The sequence below is a fragment of the Solea senegalensis genome, linkage group LG20 (genome assembly GCF_019176455.1).
Source record: "Solea senegalensis isolate Sse05_10M linkage group LG20, IFAPA_SoseM_1, whole genome shotgun sequence".
Taxonomy (NCBI): domain Eukaryota; kingdom Metazoa; phylum Chordata; class Actinopteri; order Pleuronectiformes; family Soleidae; genus Solea; species Solea senegalensis.
This window is the reverse complement of record NC_058039.1, coordinates 6,552,416-6,579,074: the sequence shown is the minus strand read 5'-3', so window position 1 is coordinate 6,579,074 and position 26,659 is coordinate 6,552,416. Positions and strand designations below refer to the sequence as shown.

The 26,659-nt window shown below is 38.0% G+C and overlaps 3 protein-coding genes across 6 annotated transcripts; all 3 read left to right on the top strand.

The window, feature by feature from the left end:
• The first annotated feature begins 215 nt into the window (after positions 1 to 215).
• rrm2b (ribonucleotide reductase M2 b) lies at positions 216 to 4,538 on the top strand. Its single transcript, XM_044052757.1, has 9 exons — positions 216 to 384; positions 1,140 to 1,304; positions 1,482 to 1,598; positions 1,788 to 1,921; positions 2,480 to 2,574; positions 2,684 to 2,817; positions 3,130 to 3,234; positions 3,429 to 3,542; positions 3,767 to 4,538. Exons 1-9 carry the CDS (start codon positions 307 to 309, stop codon positions 3,920 to 3,922), a joined length of 1,098 nt encoding a protein of 365 aa, XP_043908692.1. The 5' UTR covers positions 216 to 306; the 3' UTR covers positions 3,923 to 4,538.
• A 163-nt stretch (positions 4,539 to 4,701) lies between these two features.
• mtdha (metadherin a) lies at positions 4,702 to 11,447 on the top strand. 4 transcript variants are annotated; one of them, XM_044052756.1, is made up of 12 exons: positions 4,702 to 5,154; positions 5,838 to 5,936; positions 6,164 to 6,275; positions 6,526 to 6,696; positions 6,965 to 7,021; positions 7,156 to 7,329; positions 7,796 to 7,867; positions 7,972 to 8,043; positions 8,127 to 8,254; positions 8,487 to 8,597; positions 8,689 to 8,785; positions 8,928 to 11,447. In XM_044052756.1, exons 1-12 carry the CDS (start codon positions 4,771 to 4,773, stop codon positions 8,993 to 8,995), a joined length of 1,545 nt encoding a protein of 514 aa, XP_043908691.1. In that variant the 5' UTR covers positions 4,702 to 4,770; the 3' UTR covers positions 8,996 to 11,447. The 4 variants fall into 4 exon arrangements, with proteins under 4 accessions (XP_043908691.1, XP_043908690.1, XP_043908688.1 ...); XM_044052755.1 differs by having other exon boundaries at positions 8,484 to 8,597; XM_044052753.1 differs by having other exon boundaries at positions 4,703 to 5,154; positions 5,838 to 5,957.
• A 2,585-nt stretch (positions 11,448 to 14,032) lies between these two features.
• On the top strand, positions 14,033 to 25,873 carry LOC122786635 (lysosomal-associated transmembrane protein 4B-like). Its single transcript, XM_044053084.1, has 7 exons — positions 14,033 to 14,311; positions 16,073 to 16,190; positions 17,718 to 17,791; positions 17,904 to 18,026; positions 18,713 to 18,811; positions 20,816 to 20,911; positions 23,946 to 25,873. Exons 1-7 carry the CDS (start codon positions 14,219 to 14,221, stop codon positions 24,018 to 24,020), a joined length of 678 nt encoding a protein of 225 aa, XP_043909019.1. The 5' UTR covers positions 14,033 to 14,218; the 3' UTR covers positions 24,021 to 25,873.
• The last annotated feature ends 786 nt before the right edge of the window (positions 25,874 to 26,659 follow it).

Sequence of the window (26,659 nt, the reverse complement as noted above, 5' to 3'; positions counted from 1 at the left end):
TGTTAATGTTTCTCCTTCATTTCAACTAATTCCCAGTTGTTTTTATTCTATTATTTTTCCGAATTTTTTGTGACAAACCTTTTTTATTATTATTTATTTTCCATACCATTCATAATGAGGAACACATACAGTAATAGTTACTGGAAATAAAAGAAGAGAAAGGGGGGGAAGAAAGAGGGATTTATTTGTATACAATGTTACAAGGAAGCACTAGAGGCGCTGCTCTGTGTGCGACGGTTTAAATGGTCCGATCAGTAACAAAGCTTCATGTACACATGAGCCGAGAGGAAAGAAACAGCTCTACGAATGACACCGACGGTGAAAAGACCTCAGCAAGTGGATGTGATGAATATTAGTCGTCAGACTGATGACCTTAAACAAACGGTAAAACTGCTTCAATATAAATGGACACTTAATCCGATTCAAATGGTACAACGTCAAATTAAATATACGAACAAAAATGTTAGCTTGTCTCGTTTTCAAGGGCTAACACCGGGAATGCTGTGGATAATTAAAGTTATCGAAGTCTACTGCTTTTTTAAATTTATTTATTTTTTTAGGTTCATGGTTGACGTGAAAGTCAAATTAGTTTTTGCTCATGTCAGCTAACTACGACGGTGTGCGGTATTACATTACATACATAGGTGCGCTAAAAATGAATTAAAGTGTTAAAAACTGTTGACGCGAAGAGCCGTGATTGGTTTTTTTTACGACGTGAAGACATTAAAAATGAAACCTATGTTGGTTATAAAGTGATAAATGTCCTTTGTTGTGGTTGTTACGTGACAATAACGCGCAAGCCCAGTGGTCAATTTGTTTTTTAAAGGTGCAGTACGAAAAAAGGTTCAACCTTTAAAGTCATAAATCAGAAATAAACAAACGGAAAAATGCACCTATGACATTGAAAACCTCGTATATGGATATCTTGAAATGCTAAGCATATAGGTATGTTGATATATTCATTTGAATGCTACTTGTGCTGCAGTATATTCAGGATATATCATATCTTATTTGACCTAGACTAATATTAATATATACAGTTTATATATGTAATTACTTCCTGTCAAGAAGAAGAAGAACAAAACCTGTATGTGGATTTAAAACATGTTTATGTGATTACTGGGCTCTGACTTTTATAGAATGTCTTCAAAGATGAAAATCCAGACTGCCAAAGAGGTTTAGAGACAGAGGATGAACCTTTGCTCCAAGAAAACCCCAGGCGGTTTGTCATCTTCCCCATCCAGTACCATGACATCTGGAAGATGTACAAGCAGGCACAAGCCTCCTTCTGGACAGTAGAGGAGGTAGGTATTGCTAATTTGACTTTTCACTAATGTCTTCAAGGAGAGAATGAAAACTATTAATAAAATAAAATTGTTTGATGTATCCCAGTTAATGGTCCATCAAATCCTGTCATTATTGGAAAAAACCAGGTTAGTCTTGGAGACAAACCACTTATCTCCTCATGTTGTGTCTTTCAGGTTGATCTATCCAAAGACCTGGCACATTGGGATGGTTTGAAACCCGAAGAAAAACACTTTATCTCGCATATTCTCGCCTTCTTTGCTGCAAGTGATGGTATCGTCAATGAGAACCTGGTAACAAATGTTCTGGATGCTGTATCTTAAGAGAGCAGAGGAGGAGATTCTTAAGCATCATGTGAACATGATTGTTAGTTTCATATGCCATCAACAAATAAAGTCAGATTTATTTAAAAATGTGCAATGTAATGATATGACATAATGATATTTGTGTATATGATATAATATTTGTGTTGTATTCAACAGGTGCAGAGGTTCAGCCAGGAGGTGCAGGTCCCAGAAGCCCGCTCTTTCTACAGTTTCCAGATCCTAATAGAGACTGTTCATTCAGAGATGTACAGCATGCTCATCAACACTTACATTAGAGACCTGAAAGAGAGGTCAGTTGTGTATAGGTTTAATCGTTTCATATGAGGTGGTGCAGTGTTTCTGAGTCACTACATTTTAATTAAGAATGCAGCAACATAAGTTCTGATTTGGTAAACAGTCCCACTTTTTATGAAGCTTGTATGAATATTATTGACAGTCCGGTACATCGTAAACATGATGCTTCTTAGCCTTGGTTAATAAAAAACAGATAAACTGTAAGACGTGCACCTGTTTATCACAGGATATGTTTACAGCACTGTGGTGATTTTCCGTTGCATTCCCAGCTGCAGCATCTTTGATGTACTAACAGACATTCATTTACAGTTAGAAGCTACTTGCATTGCCAATTACAAACACATGAATTATATATCTGCTCTACAACAAGAATCTTTTGTGTTAATTTTAACCTCTACCTGCAGAGGTTCTGCAGTATTTTATATACTGTATATATAAAAAAAATAAATCAAGTTACATAAATTGTATTTTAAAAAGCTGTAATTGGCAACAGTAATCAAGTAGGTTTTTAATTAAAAATGCCAACTGTTTCTAATCAATTTTATATGTCTTAGGGACTATTTGTTTAACGCCATTCAGACCATGCCTTGTGTGAAACGAAAAGCAGACTGGGCCTTACAGTGGATCAATGACAGCAAATCCACATTTGGTAAGTAAGGCATGACATTAAAATCATTGTATTAGGCATATAATATAATGTGCATGCTATTATGGGGGTTTAATTGTCTTTTTGACTAATTTGCACTTGTTGTCCTCAGCTGAGCGAATTGTGGCGTTTGCTGCTGTTGAGGGAATCTTCTTCTCTGGTTCATTCGCTGCCATTTATTGGCTCAAGAAGAGAGGCCTCATGCCTGGGCTCACCTATTCCAATGAGTTGATTAGCAGGGATGAGGTGAGAGGATAAAAAGATAATTAGTCTCATCTTGTCTATCTGTGTGGCCAGGTTAAAAAATAAATAAATAATGTAATAATATATGTGTGTCAGGCTACACAATTGTTTGTATACTTTCACAATGGCATTACAAATGACATTTTGCAGCACGCTATACATGGAAGCCTTATTAATTCAGAATGAACACATCTTATTTTCTAATTTTTGACACAACTTTCCCTTTGTTGTATTGAAAATGTGGTCACAGTTTGGAAATGTAAACAGATGATCTTCTTTGTTTCTTCCTGACGTGCGTGTTGATGTGTCTTTCAGGGTCTGCACTGTAACTTTGCTTGCCTGCTGTACAGCTACCTTGTGAAAAAGCCATCTAACGACAGAGTGAAGGACATCATCACCAAAGCTGTTAGCATTGAGCAGGTCAGCTAACCGTAGTTGGAGGGTATATACAACCACACTGGGAATTGTATTATACTGTACCGTGTATCTATGCCTCTCTTTCTACCCTTTGTGTAGAAGTTAATTCAATTGATGATTTATGATGATAAAAGTACACAACCTTCATCGGATAGTGTACAGTATAGTTAAACAAATAATTATATCCTGTTTGGCAGGAGTTTTTGACCGAGGCCATACCAGTGGATCTCATTGGAATCAACAATAATCTGATGAAACAATACATTGAATTTGTGGCTGACCGTCTTCTTGCTGACTTGGGACTCGCTAAGGTAATTATGTTTCTGTTTTCATGAAATCAAAACCAAGAAGTAACTTCTCTTTATTTTTTTATGATGCGCTATGATGTCACATTCTTTGACTAAGTATCTCACCCCAATCATAAATGAACATATTCCTTTGGTAATGACTTAAACTACTTTTAACAAAATCAAGTTGTTTTGATTAATTATTTGTAATAGTGTCAAGTAACTGTGATTTCCTTGTCTCTTTCAAGGTTTACCAAGTGGAGAATCCATTCGACTTCATGGAGTCCATTTCGCTAGAAGGGAAAACCAACTTCTTTGAGAAACGAGTAGCTGAGTACCAGAGGTTTGGAGTTATGTCATCAAGCATGGCAGACTGTGAATTCACACTGGATGCAGACTTCTGAAGCTGGGACTGCCCTCTGTTACACACCTGATACCTCTGACATATTTATTTATTTGTTTTATGCACTAGCTGGCACACAACAGCTGCAACTAACTGTTCTTTTCACTGTCCATTAATCTGTTGATTATTCTGTTGGTCATTTGGTCCCTAAAATGCAGAAAGTGATTGGTGTCTTCAAAACTTAAAATGGTAACATCCGGAATTTATTTATTTTCTCTCTCACTAACCAAAAATATTCCGTTTAACGACATAGAGGAGCAAATAATCCAGAGCCAATCCTTTAAAGTGATATTAGAGAAGTTTTTATTTTATAAAACTTATTATTAGAATAGTTGAACATTTATTTAGTATAATTTAGTATATAGTAAATAAGTGAATTGCTGCAGCCCTAGCTGACAGTACAGAACAAGCATATATAATACAAGCCCAGATTTATTCAAATATGAGTAGAATTGACGATATTTCCTACCACGTTATGTTGGAAGAGGGTACCTATGTAGATTATATTTTATCAGGTCTGCAGGTCTGTGTTCTGGTTTCTGTGGTGAAAGGTTTTAACAGTTTTTGTCATTTTTAATGTACAATAACAATGTTTTGCAAAAAAAAACGTCTTTGATTTGTTTGTTTTAAAGGTGTTGTTTTTTGTACATAACTTGTGTCAATGTTGCCAAACATGTCTATGAAAGAACAGCCATATTAAGTCATTTTTATTATTATTTTAATGTACAGATAATTTTAGTTGTACTGATAATTCTTCAACAACCACATTAGATTAGCCACTCCTCCGTTAGCATACGGCTGCAGGAAATGATAGCTAACAGTTAGCTGGTGTTTAAGCAATTAGGAAAGATGGCTGGGGACTGGCAAGGTGTCGCGCTAGAAAAAGCCGAAATGCTCTCCGGTCGTCTGAAGGAACTCCTGACATCGGGACAGGATTATGTTCAGGCTCAGTTTGGGGTTGATTTGGGTTTGAAGCCCGAGCTTTACCCGACGTGGCTTATCCTGTCCTCGGCCGCGGCGGGTCTACTGCTGCTGCTAGCTCTGTCCTGGGCCGCCGTCTGTGGCGGCGTTAACGTGGGGAAAAAGCGAGGATGCCCGATGACCCAGGGCAGCGGTGAGCCCGTCAAGGCCAGTTTAGCGAAAACTGCGAAACCAGAAGAACAGAAGAAGAGAAACAGAAAGAAAACGGCTGAAAAGGCTCCACATGCAGCGGTGACGAGCTGTCGAATTACGGTTGGTCCAAATGAAAACAAGTGCTTCTGTTCCACTTCTGTCTCACATTGTTAGACTAGTTCATACATTAATCCCACTGACATGTTAGCACAAAGAACCCCCAGGTTGAACGTTAGGTAGCTGGTTAACTTGTCTATCTGATAATAATAACTCTCATTGAGGGAAGAACGTTTACATATTAGCCTAATTGTGAACAATGAAATTACCTATATACAAACAAAAATAAATATAGAAACAAATGTCTTGATTTTGACAAGGATGCTAACTAGCTCACGTCTTATCCACTATTGTATAGTGTAGTATAGTATTCTACAGTAGGCCTTCCGTGTAGTATTATATAGCATAAATATTATATTGAAATTACATTGTATGAAATATAATATTGTTTAGAATAAACACGACTCCTTCAGCATATTATTGTTTACTACAGTAAGCTTTTTACTCAACATAGTACTGTTTTGCATCGTTTAGTAGGCTTTTATGATAGCACTGTAGTAGGTATTTAGTGCAGTATATTCTAGTACATTATTTTTTTCCCTGCGTTTAGTCAGGAGCAAAGGACTTGTTTCACAGTTGAGTCTTCCTGCAAACAGAGATAGTGTAAGCGTTCATCTTCTTGTGAACAGCTAGCATTATTACTGTATTATCACAACCGTATCTGACTTCTTATCTTTCTCCCCCAGAAGAGTCAGTCTAATGGACAGCCATTGACTATAGTTCAAGAGGAAGCCAAAGTGACTGGGATGGTTCCCAAGGTGTCTCCACACATCAAAACTGAGAAGGTGCAATTGACAAAATTAAAGGTTTGTTAGTGGAAAGAGTGGACATGTTTTTACCTCTTTTCTGTCTCCTGCAGTAACATAAAAATGTATAGCAAAGCAGTTCTACTATTGATGAAATATTGCTTAAAATGATTGAAACATTCTTGCTAGTATGGCATGATTGCCATTAAGTTGTTTTTTTTGTATGTGTACCACCAGTTAATTTCTTCTTTGTTTGTGTTCCATAGGTCCATGAGGTACAGGCTCCTGTGCAGGTGAAAAAGAACAAGAAAAAAACCAAGGCAGATGTGAAACCAGTCAAGCTAGTGTCCACAAGTGACGCAAAGGAACCTGATGATGGTAAGATTCAATTGTTGTAGGGGAAAATTTCACAACTTCTCATTTTTAAACTGACTTCTTAGTTATTACATGTTTTCAGTAGTTCCTTCCTTCACCTCTCTGATTTTGTTGAGTGTTTTTCTGTAGTAACCAACTCCGTATTAAATAATCAACCAAAATGCATTTCACGACACAACCAAAATGTACAGGATTTCTTGTTACCTTGCACAAGCAAAGACACCTAACCATTTGTTGTTTTTGTGTCCACCAGGTGCATGGGAGACTAAAGTTAGTAACCGAGAGAAGAAGCAGCAGCGCAGGAAGGACAAGGGCCCTGAGGACTCTGGTAGCTCAGGAGGTGTGGAGGCCCCCAAAGACCACGTGATGGCAGCTGCAGCAGCCACAGCACCTGTCAACACCAAGAAGAACAGAGGAAGCCAGGGTATTTGTCTAGAAAACAACTGAATATGTTTAGATGTTACAAATAGAGAGTGAGCGTAATATCCAAGACTCAAGAGGCAAAAAAGGCTTGGGCCTGTCATAAACGGTCCTGAAACACCCTATTAATTGACCTCTTTTAGACAAACTATACATTTCTAACATGGACATAGCTTGTTTGAGCTTATTCATTGTGTGTGCTCAGAACAGATCAGAGCTCTCTCAATTTAACATTTTTCTCAAGCATAATTATTTTCCACACTTTATTTCAGAGTCACTACCATCAAAAACTACAGGAAAGGTGGATGGAGCCAGTGGGGCTGCTAAAGGTATTCTACTTTTTCCTCACTTCCTTCTTTATTTTCGTTATTGAAGATAGGTCAAAAGTCTTGAAGTTATTTTTAAAGAAGTAATAGTCATCAGTTGCTGGTTGACTGAAGTGCAGTCATTTCTCTTTCCTCAGCATCATCCAAATGGAGAGAGGAGCATTCAGTAAATGGTGTAGGATGGACCGACATTTCTGTTAAACATCCGGGTCAGATGGCATCTATGGACAGAGCCAAGTGGAGGAACATGGCCACAGCTCCACAGTTCAGGGGCCCAGCTGAGACTCAGTGCTGGTCTCAGGAGACACAAGGTACCACATGGGTAAACCTTTACAACATAGTAACAGCTGCAGATTTGGCAACACAGTATTTTATTCTTCTGACTTAACTTCAATTTATCAGTTAAGTTTTTTTAGCACCTTAAATTATTAACTAACAACAATAAACAAGAAAAGAGAAAATTAGGATTAGGAATTAGGAAATGGGATTCTTCCTGAGTGACTAATTTAAAAACCCTGTTCCATTGAGCCACCTGCTGGACTAAAGTGGTATTACTGTGTTAGCAGGCGGTGAAACCATTTAAAGTCTCAAGTTTCACCCACTTGTTTAACAGGGATATCCTCATATGCTGTACAGATTTTCAACTTTATGACATGTCATTTATTGACAGGTAAAACAGTCAAACTGAGAGGGATTTTGAATTGTATTGAGTGTATTTTTTCCACGTCGATGTGATGTTTCATTCATTTCATTTGTTCTATGTTTCTGTTTCCACAGCATGGAGTGAAATCGATGGTCGGGTAAACACTGAGCGTGTGTCCTTCTCCATGCAGAGACTTAACACCTCAGGTTATTATTATTATTGTAATTAATCTGTAAAACCTCATTAGTATTTTATACTACATTTGCAGGTGGTTTTATACTTCTACTTTTCTTCCTTCTTTCTCTCTCAGACCCAATATCATCTTCAATTGAGCTGCAGTGGGCAGGCAACCTAGATGTTGATGATGAATGGTCTCCCTTTAGTGAGTGCTCTTACTGACGTCTTATCAATAATATTATTTCAATAATAGAATTACAACAAAAATATAATTGTGAAATGCTTCAGATGGATCAGCAGCAGCGGACCCAACCTCTGACTGGAATGCCCCAGCAGAGCACTGGGGAAACTATGAAGAGCCTTTTCTGTTGGTGAAACCTGCCCCTCTCCCGAAGGAGCAGCCTGTCCACAACAAGGTCTTGCTTTATCTTTGTCACCTCCATGTCACTTTATACCTGTATAATCCTTATCAACTTTCCTGAATCAGTACTGTCAAAGCTTGATTACATGTAAAGTAATTTTATATTCTCAGTGTTAATCCCCAAAGCGTCCCCTCTTTTTTGCTTGATTAATCTGCCATAGCCCTTCCGCTTAGTGGAGCTTAGTTTTCAGCTGAAACAATTTGAAATTCTGTTTTTGTAATAGCAGGTATCAGAGAATGAGAAGGATGCAGAGGATCCCTCCGGAGGTGCAGCCAAATCCAAGAAGAAGAGGAGAAAGAAGAAGAAAACAGAAGAGGAAGCTGCATCTGAGGCTCAGGCAAGAAAACAGAACCTCAAGTTGTGAGAAAAATGCTGTGCTGTGCTGTGGACACTTACCCCTGTTTGGCTATGTCATTTTTATGCTGTAGGTGGTGAGCACAGCACCAGTATTCACAGTGGCCAAACCTCAAGAGCCTCCTGTGAAGGCTTCCAAAAAGCAGAATCCCAGCACATCCTCCTCTCAACGTAGGTTTTTCAATCTGGTTTTAGTCACAGAATGAGACACGAGGAAGTTGTGTTAAGTAGAATTTTTTTTATATATATATATAATACTGTATCATAACTACTAACTTTGATGTCAATTTGTATTTTGTTGGTCTCCATGCAGAGGTGTCTGGGAAGAGTGTGGAGCCTCCAAAACCTTCCCAGAAGAAAAAGATCAGGAAAGAAACATGAAGTCACACCACAGGTCCAAACTAAGCATATGCAAACAATTGTTAAATATGTCACATGCAATAATTACTTGGTACAGAGTTTCTTTCTCAGCTACATTAACAATTTATCAGTTACAAAAAACAATCAAGCAGTGGATAACATCACCTGCTTGGCTCAATATAGTGATGAAAATTGGTCCTGTGGACTTGAGTAATTTGCACTACTTGCTACACTGCAGTCAGAGTGGAGTGTGGACGAAAGGTGGACTTGCAGTGGAGGTATATGTTTATGATTTTTTTTTATAATTCATAATTATTAACCCCCAAAAACATTAATGAGTGTCTTAATTAATATTGTTTGTAGGAAGAATTAGAACCATACATTCTTAATGTGCGTTCACACCAAATGCGAAGCAAATTTTTGGTGTTTGGTTGCAGGATTATTTTCCACCACTTTCATCCCAATCTCAGCACTGATTGGCTTTCACAATTTCAGCTTGATGAAGTGAAACACCAGTGGTGTGATTAGCATCACTCAGATTACGTGACTATTGCGCTTGGTATTTTCATGTAAAGTCAATGCACAGAATTCAGCTTTGCAATTAGTTTGAATGCACCAATACTGTAATGTAATGTTGCACTTTGTTAAGTTTGTCATGCTGCTGCCCGTCTATCAATTACTGAAATGTGTGAACACAAGGCGTATGTCAGTGCTTGTCTCAAATCAGTCTTAAATGTTTGGTTTGGAATTTTCTAAGGGTTAATTTTTATACAACACTCACATGCTGTATATAAATTGATAGTTAGGGGGTCACTATAATCATCCCTTCTCTTCATTCTGGCCATGAACAGTACATGAACGATAAGGCTTCAGATAAGTTACCCTTAGCAAAGCTAAGGGACTTTCCTGCGGAGCTGTGGCACAGCAATAGTTCCTTGTTGTTGCCAAGACAAAATACAGGTAATAAATAGTGATCGGGCTATTTTTGGACTGCTGAAGCTGACGTGTTGGATTGCTGCACGGCCAGTATGAAGAGGAGTCATTTTCACAGTGATCCCTAACATATTTACTATTTACAGATTTAATAAGACTTGAAAAACAAATCCAAGCTTCAGCTTGTGATAAACTTTAGTGTAAATCCATCCGTTGAGTGTAGCTCAGTGACTGTGGGCTGCATAGTTTTTCAAAGCCTCTTTATGAAGAATGGCAACTGTGGACATGTTAAATTCAGTCGTTTACACTGGTGGGAGGTTGTACAGTGTAATTTGTCCATGGTTTTGCCAAAATATGGTTAAATGCACCTCTTATTGGAGAGGGATATCAATACATTGACTTTCTATGTAGCCATATTCTGTTTTTTAAGAAAACTCATTCAGACCGATGTCGATGTCAGTCGATGCTGAAAATTGGATGTTAACTGATAATGGATTGACATTTCAAGTAAAAGGCACTGTATCTGATATCAACCACCAGGAGGCAGTGTACTGTAAATTGAAGGACTAATAGGATTATCCCATAAAGCAGTGGCACTATTGACTATTGTCCCTTTTACTTTTATCATTCTGAGCTTGTCTGTCTTCATCTGATTACATTGTGTGTTTTTTAAAGGACATTTCCCTCCTGGTTTTGTGCTTGAAAAAGCCATGCCATATGTACAGATAGTAAGGGCTTTTTCTAGTTCTGTGTCTGCACTGTGCAAAAGGCTGCATTGAGTTCCTTTTGATGTCAATGAATTGTGTTTTTTACTACCTTTTTGTCGAATGTGAAATTGGCAACTTCTTGTGGCTTGATCTACGAAAAGGGGGGACATTTCTCAATGTAATGTAATTGACAACAAAAACTTACAGTAGATGCGTGATATGGAACAGCTTTAATTCCACATCAAACTTGGATTTGAACAAAACTCACTTACACATTTGTAAAAGGAATTTAATTCCATTGCCTTAATATGTTGATGTATAGCATTGGCATCCTTTTTTTTATATAGTTTTAATCTAATTGCAAATTTGATGTCAGAAATAAATTCCTCTTGCATGACTTTGATAATAGTACTTGTGTACATGAAATTAAATGAACGATCTCTTGCTTTAACTGTTAGTACTTTGTCCTGGAGTAGCCTACCAATCAGTGTAAACAGTATATTGTAATAGCTTTTTTTTAAAGGAGACAAATTGCAGGAATTCAATTTAGCAGATGTTAACAGGAGTCTGTTGTTGGTAGGTGAAAAAGCCTCAGCTTGTGCTGGTTATAACTGTAGACCTGATAGAACAAGTCCATATGTTGCTGTGGCTTCAGGCATCTTTTTTGGTTAATTTTTTACTGATGATTAAGGTGATCAAATTAATGTATTTATATACTTGTGTCTAGAAAATGTTTTTGCTTTTTTTGTGAATGATTCTGTTTATTGAAGAGATACAGATATTTCTATGTTTGTTTGGTAAAGATGAAAATAAATCAGAAATGCTTGATTTCACTTTGTCAGGGGATTGTGTTTTTTCTGGTTCCCAGTGAAATGATTCTATTTAAAATAAGTTTAAATATCATACTTTTTAAGTATTAATGCCATACAACAACCTGCCCTGCCAGTGTGTATCCCACCTTTCACCCTATGTCAGCTAGAATTGGCTCCATCCCCCCCACGGCCCTCATGTGGAGGATACACTGTTAAAAAATGGATGGATGGACATGTATGTGATGACTTTTAATAGCATTTTCATGGCAAATCACAGCAAAAGCATCAGAGTCTTCTTTTATTAGCAGAATTCCACTCTACCAGTACTGATATGAAATGGGACTTTTCCTCTGTCTGCTGGCATGTTGTTTTCATGTTATGCTGATTAAACGTATGTTTAATCTGTGACTACTACTGCATGATGATTTACTGCACTGTATGCTAAAGTGCAAATCTATGTCAGCAGTCAGAGCGCGTGTGAGGCCCCAGTTCCACTGACCCTCCTGGAGCCAAACCATTACCCCGGTCAATGTGGTGGGACAGTCGCATGGCATGCTTATAGTGCCTGACCTCCTTTGCCTCATCTCTCTCTCCATCCCTTATCTCTGTGTTTATTTCGGATTTACCAGCTTTTAATCTCTCACAATCTCTGGCTCGCTCTTCATTCACCCTTACTTAGGGGGATGTCACATTTTGTTTTCATTTTTTTTTTCATTCTTCATTACTATCTGATTATTTTTTCTTGCTGGTATGAAAGAATAATGAAGGTCACTGTGTAATGGAAGGCACTTTGTTTAATCAAAGCCATGCTATTAAAATCACTTGCTAATGCTGTTTTTTTTTCAAAAAGGTCCCAGTACCTGAAACCCACATTATCCAACACAGTCGTGTTATTCAACCAAACCCTGGTTGTGGGATTTGTTATGCTCTTCCTAGAAGATCTTAGAAAAAAGGATTATAAGGCTTTGTTACCTCCGGTCATTATGTCAGAGCCTCTTGTTTATTTGCCCAAATACTGTCTGTCTGATAATCAATCTGTGTGTTGTATGGAAAGTGTTAGATTGTAGAGATGAGAGATTGAATTCCAGCATGTAACAAGGTAGCATGTTTGGTAAGTATTAAGTCATGGCTGTGGAGGAAAATCTCCTAATGTGGTGATGATGTGGTCCAACCACCACAGCTTAGAGCTGCGCTCACAGCCCATCTGTCAGGTTTGTACAAACAGAGAGTGTTTCTTTCACCTAGCAATGCCTGTCCCAAAAAAAACAAAACAACATAATTTCTTCTTTACACCGGGTTAAATGCTGCCTGTTTGTTCAATGTCTTGTTTTGGCTTGTGACAAGTGGAGGTGCATGTTAGTGTTGTTTAACAAAAATGTCAGCGCAAACAGCTGACAACAAAACCAATGAGAAATGCATAATGGATAATTGGTTTCCCTAACACTGCTGTTGAGATAATGAAACTGTCACGCAGCATAAGCGTCAGTAGAGCATAGTGGTGGCCGTGCACGACTAGAGCGGCTCATCTCCTATTGACTTTTTAGGCAGAAGCACAAGAGCTACAGAGTGCGGAAAGAAAGAAGGAAATGCAGAGAAGTGCCCACACATTTTAGAATTGATTTCCACTTTTATAAAAATTCCTGGATGCTCAGCAATTTATATTTACACATTATAACACCTGGGTAGTGGAGGGTGGAGCTGGGTTACCTAGATAAGCAAAATTCAAAATAGGTTCAGTTACTAACATTGCACCATATCAAGATATCGGCAGTTACTGGCTTTAAAATGTATTATTGGATATCGACAAACACACCAGGGTCTGCCGATATGACTACTGGCTACAACAGTAGGCTAAATGGGCTGATACCTCCTTGACTTCTATGCTGGCGCCCTCTACAACTATTATTCTTTTCACATTTATTTATTTTGCTCAATGAATAACATGTATAGCTACATCTGCCTTGACATAAGTAGGCAAAATATTGTCTTAATTTCACTACAGAAGAGACTAAATGACCTCTGCAGTTGGGCACAAAGAGACAAAAGATATGCACTGGAGCTTTAAAGCTAGGGATGGGATGATGCCACTTTTTTGTGTCCGATACTGAAAACACATCTACTAATACCAATATTAGCCTGATACAGTCATTTTAGACCATTTATGAACTATGAAACTGTTAACAACACATTGTGAGTCATTTCAAGGACATAATTATTTGACTATGTAACAAATATTTTTTTAATTTACATTTTTTACAGTCTGTGCATAGTGAAACATGGATATAAAGGATTTTTGGATTGAATCGGATTTTACATTTGTATCTGTGCAATATGATTTTTACCAGTATTAAATTTATCAGACCGATATTGAACAGATTTCCTTTGTCATTCATGAAGAAAACTTCACATACAGACAGTGAGTGAAAGTAAAAATAAAGAAAGAAAGAAAGAAAGAATCGTAATTTCAGAAATGACATGTGTTGTTGTGTGACTAATAAACTTTTTTTTTTTACCTCCATCACCATCCTCCTGCCCTCGATAGCTGGTGAAAATCCCTCTCGGTGGTCACGTGATTCTGGGATGAGCCAGATTAACGGCTGGCTCTCTGTTCGCTTTGAGTCCACTCGCAGAAACAGAAACGTTGTGACATCGGTTAGAACACAGCACTCTGGATGTGGGGCTCTTAACACGGAAGGAAGGACAACAGCTGTATTCTGTCTTTCCCTCCCGAAGAATCGTGATTTATTGACAGTATTCATGAAATAGCGTGGAAGTATTTAGCAGGATAAAATATGATTTCGCCGTGGGACCGGTGGTACTCGACGAGCTGCTGCCTTTGCTGCCATGTACGGACGGGCACCATTATTCTGGGAGTATGGTACATGGTGAGTAACATTTGTCACTCCGTGTCAGGCCCAAATATCCTCTCATATATGAATAAAAATGTGAATAAACGCGGTGTCAATTACCACCGAGTTTGTACACTCTAAAGCTAAGTTAGCCTGCTGCTACTGCTGTTTTCGTTTGTTTTTCCAGCTCAGTTTAAATTTGTCATGTTTAGCAATATCCTTATATTTTGGCAATATTAGCAAGCAATGCTCCCTTTACTATAATTTTTCTTACATGTTTTTAATTCATAAAATAATTATAATTCAGTCTTAATGTGAAACTTATTGTGTTTCCTTTAAGTAATATGTGTGTTGTGATGATGAAATAATGCTGATAACTTTATTGATACAACACGTTTTCACGAAATATAAACCTGTAACTTGAAAATATTCACAATGTGTGGCTATGATATTCACTTTTCCTTGAAGATAATTCTATCAATAGTAATAGTACATTTATTTACATTGCATTTTTCAAAAGAAAGTCACTGTACAGAACAATCGTAGAACTAGAGGAAAGACTAAGTGGTACAACATTGAGACAACAATCATAAAAATCAATCATTATCTGATCATAACTGAGACACATTAATCAGACACTTAGAAGTATGTCTTCATAAAGCATAGGCAGGTTGAGGTCCTGTCCTCAAAGAGCCTGCTTCTCCTTCAGTCTTTAGTCTGGATTGAGTGATGGTTAGTTGGTCAATAAGCCTTTGAATGAGGACCTGAAGTTACTATCAGCCTGCCACAACATGACTGAAGCATGCAATATATAGGATTTGTGGATTGTATCGGATTTTACATTTTTTGATAACGATACTGAATATAATATCAGCTCATCTCTATAAACATGCTTTAAAATTTTCATTAAAATCTTAACATCAATTCTAAAATGAACTGGGAGCCAATTAAGAAAATAATATAACCTCAGCAGCCTCTTTGAGTGTGACATGTGTACTGTTTATATATAGAGATTTTGCTGCGGTTTATACCCGTGGGATAACCTAAAGTTTTAAAAATAGTTCACTGAGCTTTGTAAATCCCTTAACCTTTCATCAGCATTAGTCCCCCTGTCTTCTTGAACCTTCTTTATTATATATGTGTTGTACCACTGAGCAAAGGCCATAGAAAGCTGCCAACCTTTGCAAATAGGTCAAACATTTTTGAAAAATTGTGTTAGTAGTCGAACATTAATATTTAGTAGGGCTGAAGGATTTTGAATGAATATCTAATTGCAATTATTTTGACTGGAATTGAGATTGTGATGTGATTTATCAGAGGGAATTTTTATTTTTACATCATTATTCTCATTTTCATTCAAAAAACATATTTAAAATGATAGGTGTGTGATATTTGTGCAGATCTGTGAGAAACAAAGAGGTTCTCTTCAGTCTTACATTTTGGCTTTAACAAATTGTGCGCCTCCTGCGATGTGAGAATTGTAGGCTGTATTGTGATTTCAATAAAGTTTGTTCAGCCCTAATAAATAGACATAACATGGTGCACCATTACAGTTTTATTCTATGTTTCAAACACCATGACATTAATCAGGGATTTTGATCTAATCATTTTGGTAATTCAGTTGTTAAAGTCAGATACTCAAATGTTGATCATTGTTTCAGATCTGGCTGTAATTGTTGTATAAATTCTTGTCAAATGACTACAAAACATTTCTAAAAGGACAACAAGCGAAGAGCTTGATTAATCTCAGTGTGAAATACAAAAGTTAATATTGATTTTTTTTTTGCCCCCACACAGCTCATCAATGCAGTGGTTCTAGTCATCTTGTTGTCCGCTCTCAATGACCCAATTCAGTACCGTTACCACCTCACCAGCTCTGAGCTGGGGACTGACATTGATGTCATGGACGATGCCAGTGAGTACAGCTGATCCCGTCATTGTTACATGTCCAACCTTGTGTAAATGATCCACTGGTAAATAGTCTGTTGTCTTACATGTTTGATGACTTAAGAAACTGGAGCTGCCAATCAAAGGTCAATTGATTGAATAAGTGGCAGGAGATTAATCTGAAACCATTTTAGATCATCTATTTATAGACTTTGCAGGCAAAAGGCTTCTTCCTGCAGCGTCTTGACTGTGAAGATCTCTGCGTAATGTCACTGTAAAGGGATTATTTTTGGGATGTGGAGTGTTAGTGAAACACAAAAATAAACCTGAGGACGTGTCCTTGGGCTCTTAATATTTAAAATATTCTTAAAAAGGTTACTGGTCATCAACTGGAACATTATAAATTGCAGATTATAATTAGTATTTTTACGTGTCGTCTAACATCCATTTAAAATGTATAACTTCAGATTGCAATTGAATGATCATGATTGTGAAGTGATCTCTTTGTAAAGTCACATAATTCAGAGATTGAGGGTGAAATGAGTGTACAGTATATTATGTTGAATACATAAAAAAAGGCTCAAAACCCACTGATGATGTTTTTGCCTGAGAGACCTCATTAAAATCAGCAGCATCTATTTCCATAGAGCCTCACATGTTTATGCTTCTGTAAAATTTCCTCTCCTTTCTGCCCACTGCTTCTTTTCCCCGACACAGCTGAGTTGGCACCAGAGAGAGCAAATCAGAGTCCATGTGTATTTCTAGTGTTTCTCCCTCCAGCAGCTATCATCATCATCATCACAGTCGCCTCTGGAATGCCACTGACTTTGTCACTGGCTACTCTGGTGATTAAAAACGACTGCTCTAATTCTCCATTGGATTAAAACAGCCATCTTGACTGATTCTCCCTCAGTTGGCGTTGTCGCCAGTGCAAAAGATTGTGAAACAGTGGCACAGGATGGAGACAAGCTGCTGTCCTAGTTTTGTAGTAAGCAGTTTTTAATAGTGCACTGGGATGATATACAGAGAAAACCCTGCAATTAAAAGATGTGTGGCTGATGTGTGTGGGGAAGTGTTATTTAAGTGCATTTCTGTATGCAAGGGTTAGTTATATATAGTATGTGTCAACATGTGTCTGTGTCTCAGGTGTGTGCAAAGGGATTAAGATTGAAGGGTGTCAATATTTTCTGAGTCTTAACACAGTGTTAGCGCTGTAATAATAGCTGTTGCCGAGTGAAGGGGAAACCCATGTTCAGGATGACATCAAAACTGCTAAATATTCTGATTTTACAGCAGGCAAGTCTGATATGGGATCATTTTCTACAAGCTGTACAGGAACTTCTCATTAGTCACAGCTGCAATGTGACTGTGAAATGTGTCAAATTCAGAGCTGCTTGCCTAACAATCAACAAAGTGTTGGACATGTTTTGACAAAATCAGATTGAATGTTAAAAATAGTTACTGAGGTGATTTGTTTTGTACAAATCTCTGAGTGGATTCAAGGCTCCCCTGGAATAAATGACATTGCATTTGTTTGTGCTTTCTCTCTCTGCAGATATCTGCATAGCTACTGCAATATCCTTGCTCATGATTCTTATATGTGGCATGGCAACGTATGGTGCTTACAAGGTAAATAAATTAAAACAGCAGAAATGAGAAATTTAACTGTTGCCCTGACATTGTCAATAACAGAGTTATGAAACTTGAAAACCAAATTCCTGTTTTTTTCTCTCCTCTAAAGCAACATGCTGCTTGGATCATTCCATTCTTCTGCTACCAAATCTTCGACTTTGCCCTTAACACGCTGGTAGCCATTAGCGTCTTGGTTTATCCCAACACAGTGCAGGACTATCTCCAGCAGCTGGTGAGCACAATTTGATTGTACATCTAAAACATCTGTACACACAAATGTATGAATCGATCATTTAGGGCTGAAGCAATTACTTGATGAATCGATTACTAAATTCATTGTCAACTATTTTGATAATCAGTTTGAGGTTGTTTTTCATTATTAATGTGAATATTTTCTGGTGTCTTTGCTCCATATGATAAAGGAATCATTAAAATAGAATCATTTAAGTTTGTGGACAAAAGAAGACATTTCAGAACATCATAATTTCCCCGGTTTGAAAAACACTGATCGACATTTTTCAACATGTTCTGACTTTTTATGGACCAAACGATTGCTCGATTAATCAAGAGAATAATAGACAGAGTAATTGATTAGGAAAATAGTTGTTATATGCAGCTCTATAATCACCAAACAAAGACAACTATCCAGTCAATATACAATAAGAACATATGACCAAAGAAATACAAAATGTTGTTTAATCTAGACATGAGGATTTTGTGTTATAAAACAGTTGATTCAGTAGAAACTAAACAGGTCACTGAAGTATGAGCACAGTTTGTAGTTGGAACAGATTTACTTTCTATTTTAGACTCTTTGTTTAGGATTTAAAGGTCACGTTTTTTTCAGTAGGATGTAAAAAGTCTACTGTCCCTTCATTTAAGTCTGTTTAAGTGTATCTCTTCCCTCTCTTCCTTTAGCCGGGGACGTTCCCTTACAAAGAGGACATCATGTCCACCAACAACATGTGCCTAGTTTTTGCCGTCCTCCTCTTCATCGGCTGCATCCTCTCCTTCAAGGTAACAGACACAGAACAGCCTGTGCATCACTGCACGTAGTCCTGTTCTGCAGAGCGTTAGTCTCTTAATGGCTCTGCAGTGATGACGCCTGTGGTGTCATTAGAGGTATTATGTTTTCAGGTCGCCTCTCCAAATTAATTCTAAACTTTAAAAAACCCCACGCAATATGCAAGCCTGGTGTACGCTACGAGTATTTTATCAGGTCATCTCCAAATTTGATTATACCATATCCAGTACCTGTTATTAAAGTCCTTCAAACTCTTCACTACATAATGAAATCAGGGACACAGGGATATGACATTCAAGGTGATATTTTAGCTGACTTTGGTTACCATCCATCAAGAGCCATTTGACTGATGTCTAAACCTGCAGATATAAAGATAAACTTATAGATTTTAATGATATATTCAGCACATTACCACAGCGTACACACACTCAATTTTTCCACCTAGAACTGCTTCTTTTGCTCATCATATTCCAATGTGATTAGAGCAATTAAGTTTCACACTGTGCACATCTCATAGCATTATGAGCCATATGGCATGTGTAATGAATCTGCCAGTGTGAACATTTCCATTATCAATGTTTTTACATGAGATTATCACACAGCCAGAGAGCACTGGGTCAGGGACAATAGGAAACCCACTCCTGTCAAGCTAATTCCCCTTTAATGCATGGATGGTTCTGCAGGCACAGCTATGCTCAGGGGCTCCGGGACGAGATAAGATAGGAAGTTGCAGTCATCTGTACAATCAAATCAAGTTGCTTCCCCTCTAAGCTCGGACTGGAAAATGTTCTTGGCAGATATCCAAAGCTAGAGCTGGGGCGTTATGATAGGAAGCAGCCACTGGAAGACACACTGATGGACTCACAGGGAGAAGAGTTATACATGTCATGACTCAGACAGCTGTGTTTCACTGAGTATGTGGGGTAATTCAACTGCAGATTCCTCCAAAATTCCAATAGTAAAGATTAAATACAGAAATGTTCTCCCTCAAAGCATGATCTTAACGTTTGCCAAGCAAAAATCAATAGAACCTAATACATTGATGGGCTGCACATATAACATATTGGCAACTTATCATTTTTGTGGTGATAGTTGAGTCAGAAATCGGAAGTCGGAAATCTAAAGGACACATCCAGCTCTCAGCATAGAGGCTGCACTTGCACGAGTGTCTTTCTAAAGCCAACATCCTCCACTTACTGGCCCTTAGCATAAAGGACAGATTCAGACGTACAGGAAGAAATAGAGCTGGGGAAGGAGAAGAGAAGAAGAGAAAGGCTGCAGATTCACATTAGACGCACTAGAAAGAAGCTTGGTTGAATACAAAGTGAGACACTGTAGGATGTAAAAGGGAAAGATGGTCCAAGTTAGACTTTGTATTACTGTGTGACGTCAATGTAAAGTTTGCACATTAAAACAAACAAAACAAGTGCTAAGTTTAATTGATTCTTCAATACAGTTAGGTGGTAATTTTGTGTACACATACTGTGGTGTGTAGTCTTGACATTGACCTTAGTTAAGACTTGATATCACAGGTGAAAACACCACTCACAGCTATGCAGGTCAACAGATGATGAATTGATTTATTAGCAGTTCGCTGGGCTTCCTTGGGTTTGTTGACGACTCAGCAGGCTAATCACACATCCACACAATGACCTTCCTGTTTCTTTGCCAAGTCAGACAAACCTTAACCTCAGTGCAGGCAAAGCCCTGCACAGGAAAGAGACGCCTGTTGTTAAAATGTGGAGAATCTGCACATAAAACTGTGTTATTTCTGTCTTTTACAGTTCAACAGAAATGATTCATGACCTTTTCTTGTCCACTTCTTCTCAATGACAAGAAAGACATGCAACAATCTTCATGAAGTGTTCATGTGATGCATCTCAGCTGTCACCGTCCTCTAACCTTGATAAATAGATTAGATCATAGCATGCAGCGGCAGCAATAATGTTAAGTGGAGGGAATGCATCCAAAGGTTATTATGTGTGCTCTGTTTTCAGGCTTACCTGATTGGATGCGTGTGGAACTGCTACAGATATGTGAGCGGCAGAGGCACCACTGAAGTTCTGGTCTATGTCACCACCAACGACACCACGGTGAGTCCTCACGTCCCCTCTCCAGCTCCACACCTCAAGGACATAGTGGTGAAAATCCTCACCACTATGTATTGATTTTATTTATGGCTGACACGCTTCTAGTTCGTAAGGTCTGAAAAGTCATCATCATCACTGTGTGTGCACCTTTATTTGAATTCAGTGTAGCAAATGCTGACACTGACACTTTAAATTACATAATAACTACACTACAACATACACCACATTTACTTCTATATGCTATTGCAGTCTGTATTGATACAAGTATACAAGCTAGGTATGACCTTGTATACTTGATGTACATCATTTTATAGAGCTGTATTTGTGCTTAGAGCAGCAGTTTAGTCAGGAAATAAAGTTTTATTTTTAAAACTAGGAGGGAAGTACTTTTAAATGTTGCTGGGAAATTACACTAATACAAATTAAAGGAGGAAGAAGCACCACTTTTACCCAGTAGCTGATAAAAAAGAAGAGAGATCAGACTAAATGAAGTGTTTTATCCAATGATGCATATTTTTTCTCATCAACTTATTGCACAGCATATGAGACAATGTTTGTACAGGATTTGCTTAATGTTTATTTTATTAGGGAGTCACATAAAGATTCAAATCCCTTTTTCAAGATTAATAAAAGCAAAATATAAGATTTGAATCCCACACGTGCCTTCAGTAGTTGTATTTACGACTCAACTAATTTGATGAGTGTTTTTTGAATAATCGAGCTCCACAGCTCTACAGCTTCTTAAATGTGAATATTTTCTGGTTTCTTTCTCAATATCCCAAAGAAATCCTTCAAACTGATTCACTTTGGTTTGTGGACAAAATAAGACATTTTGTTAACATCATAATTTTGAGGTTTGGAAAACACTGACCAAAAATTCCAATACTTTCTGATGTTTGTGGACCAAACAAGTACTTATTTTAAACCATATTGTAATTTATCTTTATATCTTAGACACTAGTAGAATAGTGTACACACACAGAGTTTGCAGTCTGAGAACATATGTTGTCACAGATTGTTGGCTGTGAGTCAGTCAGTCATGTGACATTGATATTGCAGATCCATCCCAAAGTGTGATTGGCTGTCCGGTTAGAGACGGGTGTGTCGTCCATCCCTCAGTGTCAACGCTGAGCCTCTGAGAAGCTTTAGCATAGACTTGGTTTCCATTTGTCTGTACTGTGTATAATCCTCAACACTCATACATAAGACATTAATCTGTCTCACACCCTCTGTCGTTGTCCTTGTGTTGTCACGGCCGTGGATCACCCCCGACGGTTTCCACCTTATGAAACAGACTCAGCATCGAGGCAGGCGCTAATCCAGCATGTTGTGTTTCATATGACACGATGTGAGCAAATGCTGAACATGTACCAGTAACTATGTTGTGACGACTGCAGACAGTCATGTAGAGAAATACGTTTTATAAAGTGAAAGGAAGAACAATACATTTGTCATGAAAACAAGAACCTGATTTAAAAGGAATATTTTAAAACTATAAAAAAAGGAACTGGATAAACGTTGGTTGAGAACAGAGCCCTAATACTGATTAAAATATCAATAAAAGAGTTTTAAAAACCATAGGAGCATTTTTTCCCCCTCTATCTGATGAGTTATGACTTGTATAAATGATTACAAATAATTCAAAACAGTTGCTTAACTTCAGTCACCAGTTCCACATTTTGTGTCTGCACTTCAGCGCCATTATATTCAGTATCTTCCATAAAAATAGGTCATCCAAAAAAAAACCTTTAAAGCCACATTTATCAGGTTTCTGAAAACAAACGTGTAATCTGTAACACATATATTAGATTTCATACATAAAAACATTAAAAAATAGCAAATATCAGCCTGATTAATCTGCCCAACTGATGAATTGGTCTGGCTCTATTTCGACTGAATCAGAAAGACATCTGAATTTACCAAGCTGTGAGTTTTCATGAGAGAAATAAAAAATTACCTCGGCGTTCCCTCTCTATACATGTGGTGGTGAATGAATAAAAGGCTCCATCTATTTTTACTATTAGAGACCTGGTGGTGTGTCTAAAAGGCTTTTTACAGCCCCGGACATCAAGCAGCCAGCTGCTTATCTGCTCTGCTTTTATATGAATGCCATTAAAATGCACAAGGGTCATTTCTCTCTCCCACACACACACATTTCCTCCTCCTCCCACTCTCTCCCTACATCTCTGTCCGTCCCCGTCTCCTCTGGACGTGTTACGTAATAGTCTTCTTGTCCACTTCTTTTCAAATCCAGCCTGTGAGGTCTTTCTCCGGGGCCTCCCTGGCTGTTTCACACTTCCATACCCTCCGAGAATTTTCTTTCTCTCACTTTCTCGCTTTCACAGAATCTGCTTCTGCAACACCATTTACAGAGAAAGCCTGGCCCTCTCTCCCTCTCTCTCTCAGTGTGTGTGTGTTCATACAGTGCATTGAGTGGTGTTTTCTAAGGGGGGGATGGAGTAGAAAGCGTTCAAAAGAATCAGACGGAACCATGCAACAGTGGCTAAACCTAAGAATGCAATCACTTCTTAAAGAAACCTATTTACCGTCTTAAATGCGCAAAATAATTTGATTAGAAATTTCCACATTAAAGGTTTTGTTGGATGAATGAATAATTATAGCCATTTACTTTCTGTTTATTTTTGTTGTTCTTTGTTTTAAATTCTTCCTGTTGATCTTTATGTCTCAGAAAAACAAACATAGATCGTGCTGTACATGTTGTCTGAAGAAAGACGCCGCCATTGTATGATTTCTGGCAACAGCACTGAAGTTTATACGTCGTCTAAAGTCCGACTCCAACTAAGAGTATACATGCAGGAATAATCTGACTATAAATCGCATTATCCAGGTATATTAGTCTGACTAAGATTAGCTTGATTTTAGCCAAACTATTGTCTTAGTCTGACTACAATCAGACTTTTAACATGCATGTGAACACACTGAGTGTGTCCTTAATTAACTGGTGTCATCCGTTTGAAAGTGACGATGTGTTTGAGCTGTGAGTTTCCACTGAGTCTCCTTTTGTTTTAAATCTCAGGTTCTGCTGCCACCGTACGAGGAAGCCATCGCCATTCCACCCAAGGAGCCTCCTCCCCAGTACATGGAGGCATGAACCAGAACCTTTACTCCTACACCTCCACCTTCTGCCACACCTCTCTCCAACAGTAGGACCATGGTATGGACTGGAACATGTTAAAAATAAAAGGATCAACAAAGTCTTAGATGCTGATTTCAGCTTGGATTCCTGCCAATTGTAGATTTGTGACACTGAGCCAGTTTGTCCATCGACTCTGCCCTTCGCCTCCGCCTTCCTCCGCATGCTTGTTATGACATGTTGTCGTCCCCTCTTGTCTCCTCTGTCCTCCTCAAAGGCCTGCCACTTTAATGGCCTCTCCCTGACCATCACAATCCCTCCTCCTTGACAGCTGCCAAGTCCTGGCAGCGTCTTGACTCTGTCCCAACTTAACCTGCACTTTTCTCTGACTGAAATGTGCGTCCACCTGTCCGGCCACCAACTGTTAACCCCCGATACTGTGAAAATCCTCTATGGTCTTTGTATAGGAACAAACTACCTGAAGAGACGGTGCAGAGAGAGAGAGAAGAACAAGTGACATATGAACATGAGCAGTTATGCAAGAGCACTTTTTTTCAGAAACAAATTTCCTTCATTGAATGTAATGTTGGGGTATTTTTGTATGACCTTTTTGTATAACAGTGAAAAACTGAGAGAAAAAGAAGTGATTTGTGAGACGCTGTTGTGTTGTGATGAAATATATGCGCACTACCGACTGATGTAGATCGTATCGGACAAACAATCCTTGACCAATAACTAATACGTCTTCCTTTTGTAATCCATGTCACACACACTGTCTCTGTCTGTAAGCGAGAACAAAAAAAAAACACGTCCACTCATTTATTTCAATCGCAGTCTGTTCCAGTTTGCCTTCCCAGCCCTGAAGACTGGCAGTAACCAAAACTTAACCACAAACATAACAAAATTAAATACACAAAAAAAGTGTTGCAGATGCAACAGCACTAACTGTGTCTTTAATGTTTTGGTTTTCGTACATAAAGTGAGGTCTATATATGTGCTGGACTGAGGACATGTCCCTGTAATGATGGCACGACAGAGAGACTGTGTGTGTGTGTGGATCTGCGTGGCATTATGATGCAACTTCAAGGTCCTTTATATATAGTAACATGTTTTTATTTGCACATGCAGTGATATCATGTTGAGTTATCTCCTGTGTTGGTGACCTTTATGGAAACTGATGATGGACGAACGTCTAACGCATTGATTGAGCGTTGCATAGTAGCACAGAATCAATACATGGAGCTCGTTCAACAGTGCAAATGCTTTTCCTGTGATCATTTAGATAAATTAGTTGATCATTATTAGAAATCATAATGGAACACAGTTCCACTGTTTTCCAAGTAGTATTTGTCATCAACAGAAGAAAAAAATATAAGGTAACAGAGTTGCTATGCAATAGAAAACTGGAAATACATGTATTATTAAGTAGTATTCTATTTGATACTAATACTGTAGTTGGTGATGTAGCTCAGTGTTGCCCTTTTGATCATTGTCCTCATGTGATTTATGACCATTGCCTCTGCCAATCCAACACAGCTGGAAATGAAACAGCACTTTTAAGTCACTCCAAACTGATGTGTATGTGCTTCTTTCACTAAATGTGGTTCATCTGCCACACGTCTGGATGATACAAGCTAAAAAAGTCAATCAATCAGTATTTACATTGAGTGAAGTGACAGTGTCACATAATTGAAGGGTTTGAATTTTGGGTTGAGTCGTGAGGTCTGGAGAGAAGATCTTGTATCTGGACGAGTGGATGGTTGATGCCTCATTTTGTTTCTTTGAGTCACTCCAGACACAACATCTAATCCTCTTGTTGGATCTGCATGAGCTCATGTGTTCAATTTCTGAGTAATAAAGGGTCAAATTTACCTGTGTGCTGGTGGTTTTGTTCATAGTTATTTTGTTAGTTGTTTTATTGTCATCTTGAATGAAATGGATATCCATCCATCTATTGTCTACTTTGTCTAATTTAGAGTCAATTAAGGTCTGCATGTTTTTGGACTGGGGGAGGAAGCCAGGGGACCTGGAGAAATCCCACGCACACACACAGGGAGAAAGGCAACAGCGCTAACCTTTTTAAATTAACCTTAATATCCAATTTTGTTCTTTTTATAGTTTTACTTATTATAATTCATGTTAAATTTTGTTATGATTGCAGGGTAGTGTCTTCAAATGATGTTCAATATAAAAAGCATGTGCAATGCTACATTTAAAATGTACAGAAAACAGCATGAGATCACTAAACATATTGAAATTTCAAAGCAAAGGTTCCTCACAATTTAAATACGTTTGTCCTGTCTTTCTTCAATAAACAAGGCAATCAGAGATGGAAGACTTCACCCCATTTACGGAAACACAGACAGAGCCATAAAAAACAATACTTCACTCCCACTCTGCGGGATGAAGTAACTATGACATTTTGGTCTAATTTTTCGCGACATACTATACTATGACCTTTTTAGGTGATTTTGGATGACTTACTAAGCTATGACTCTTTTTTTGGCCGAAATATTGTAGTATGACTTTTTTGTGTTATTTTGGACGACATACTATAGTATGACTTTTCTGAGTGATTTTGGACGACATACTATAGTATGACTTTATTGTGTGATTTTGGACAACGTACTATAGTATGACTTTTTTGAGTGATTTTG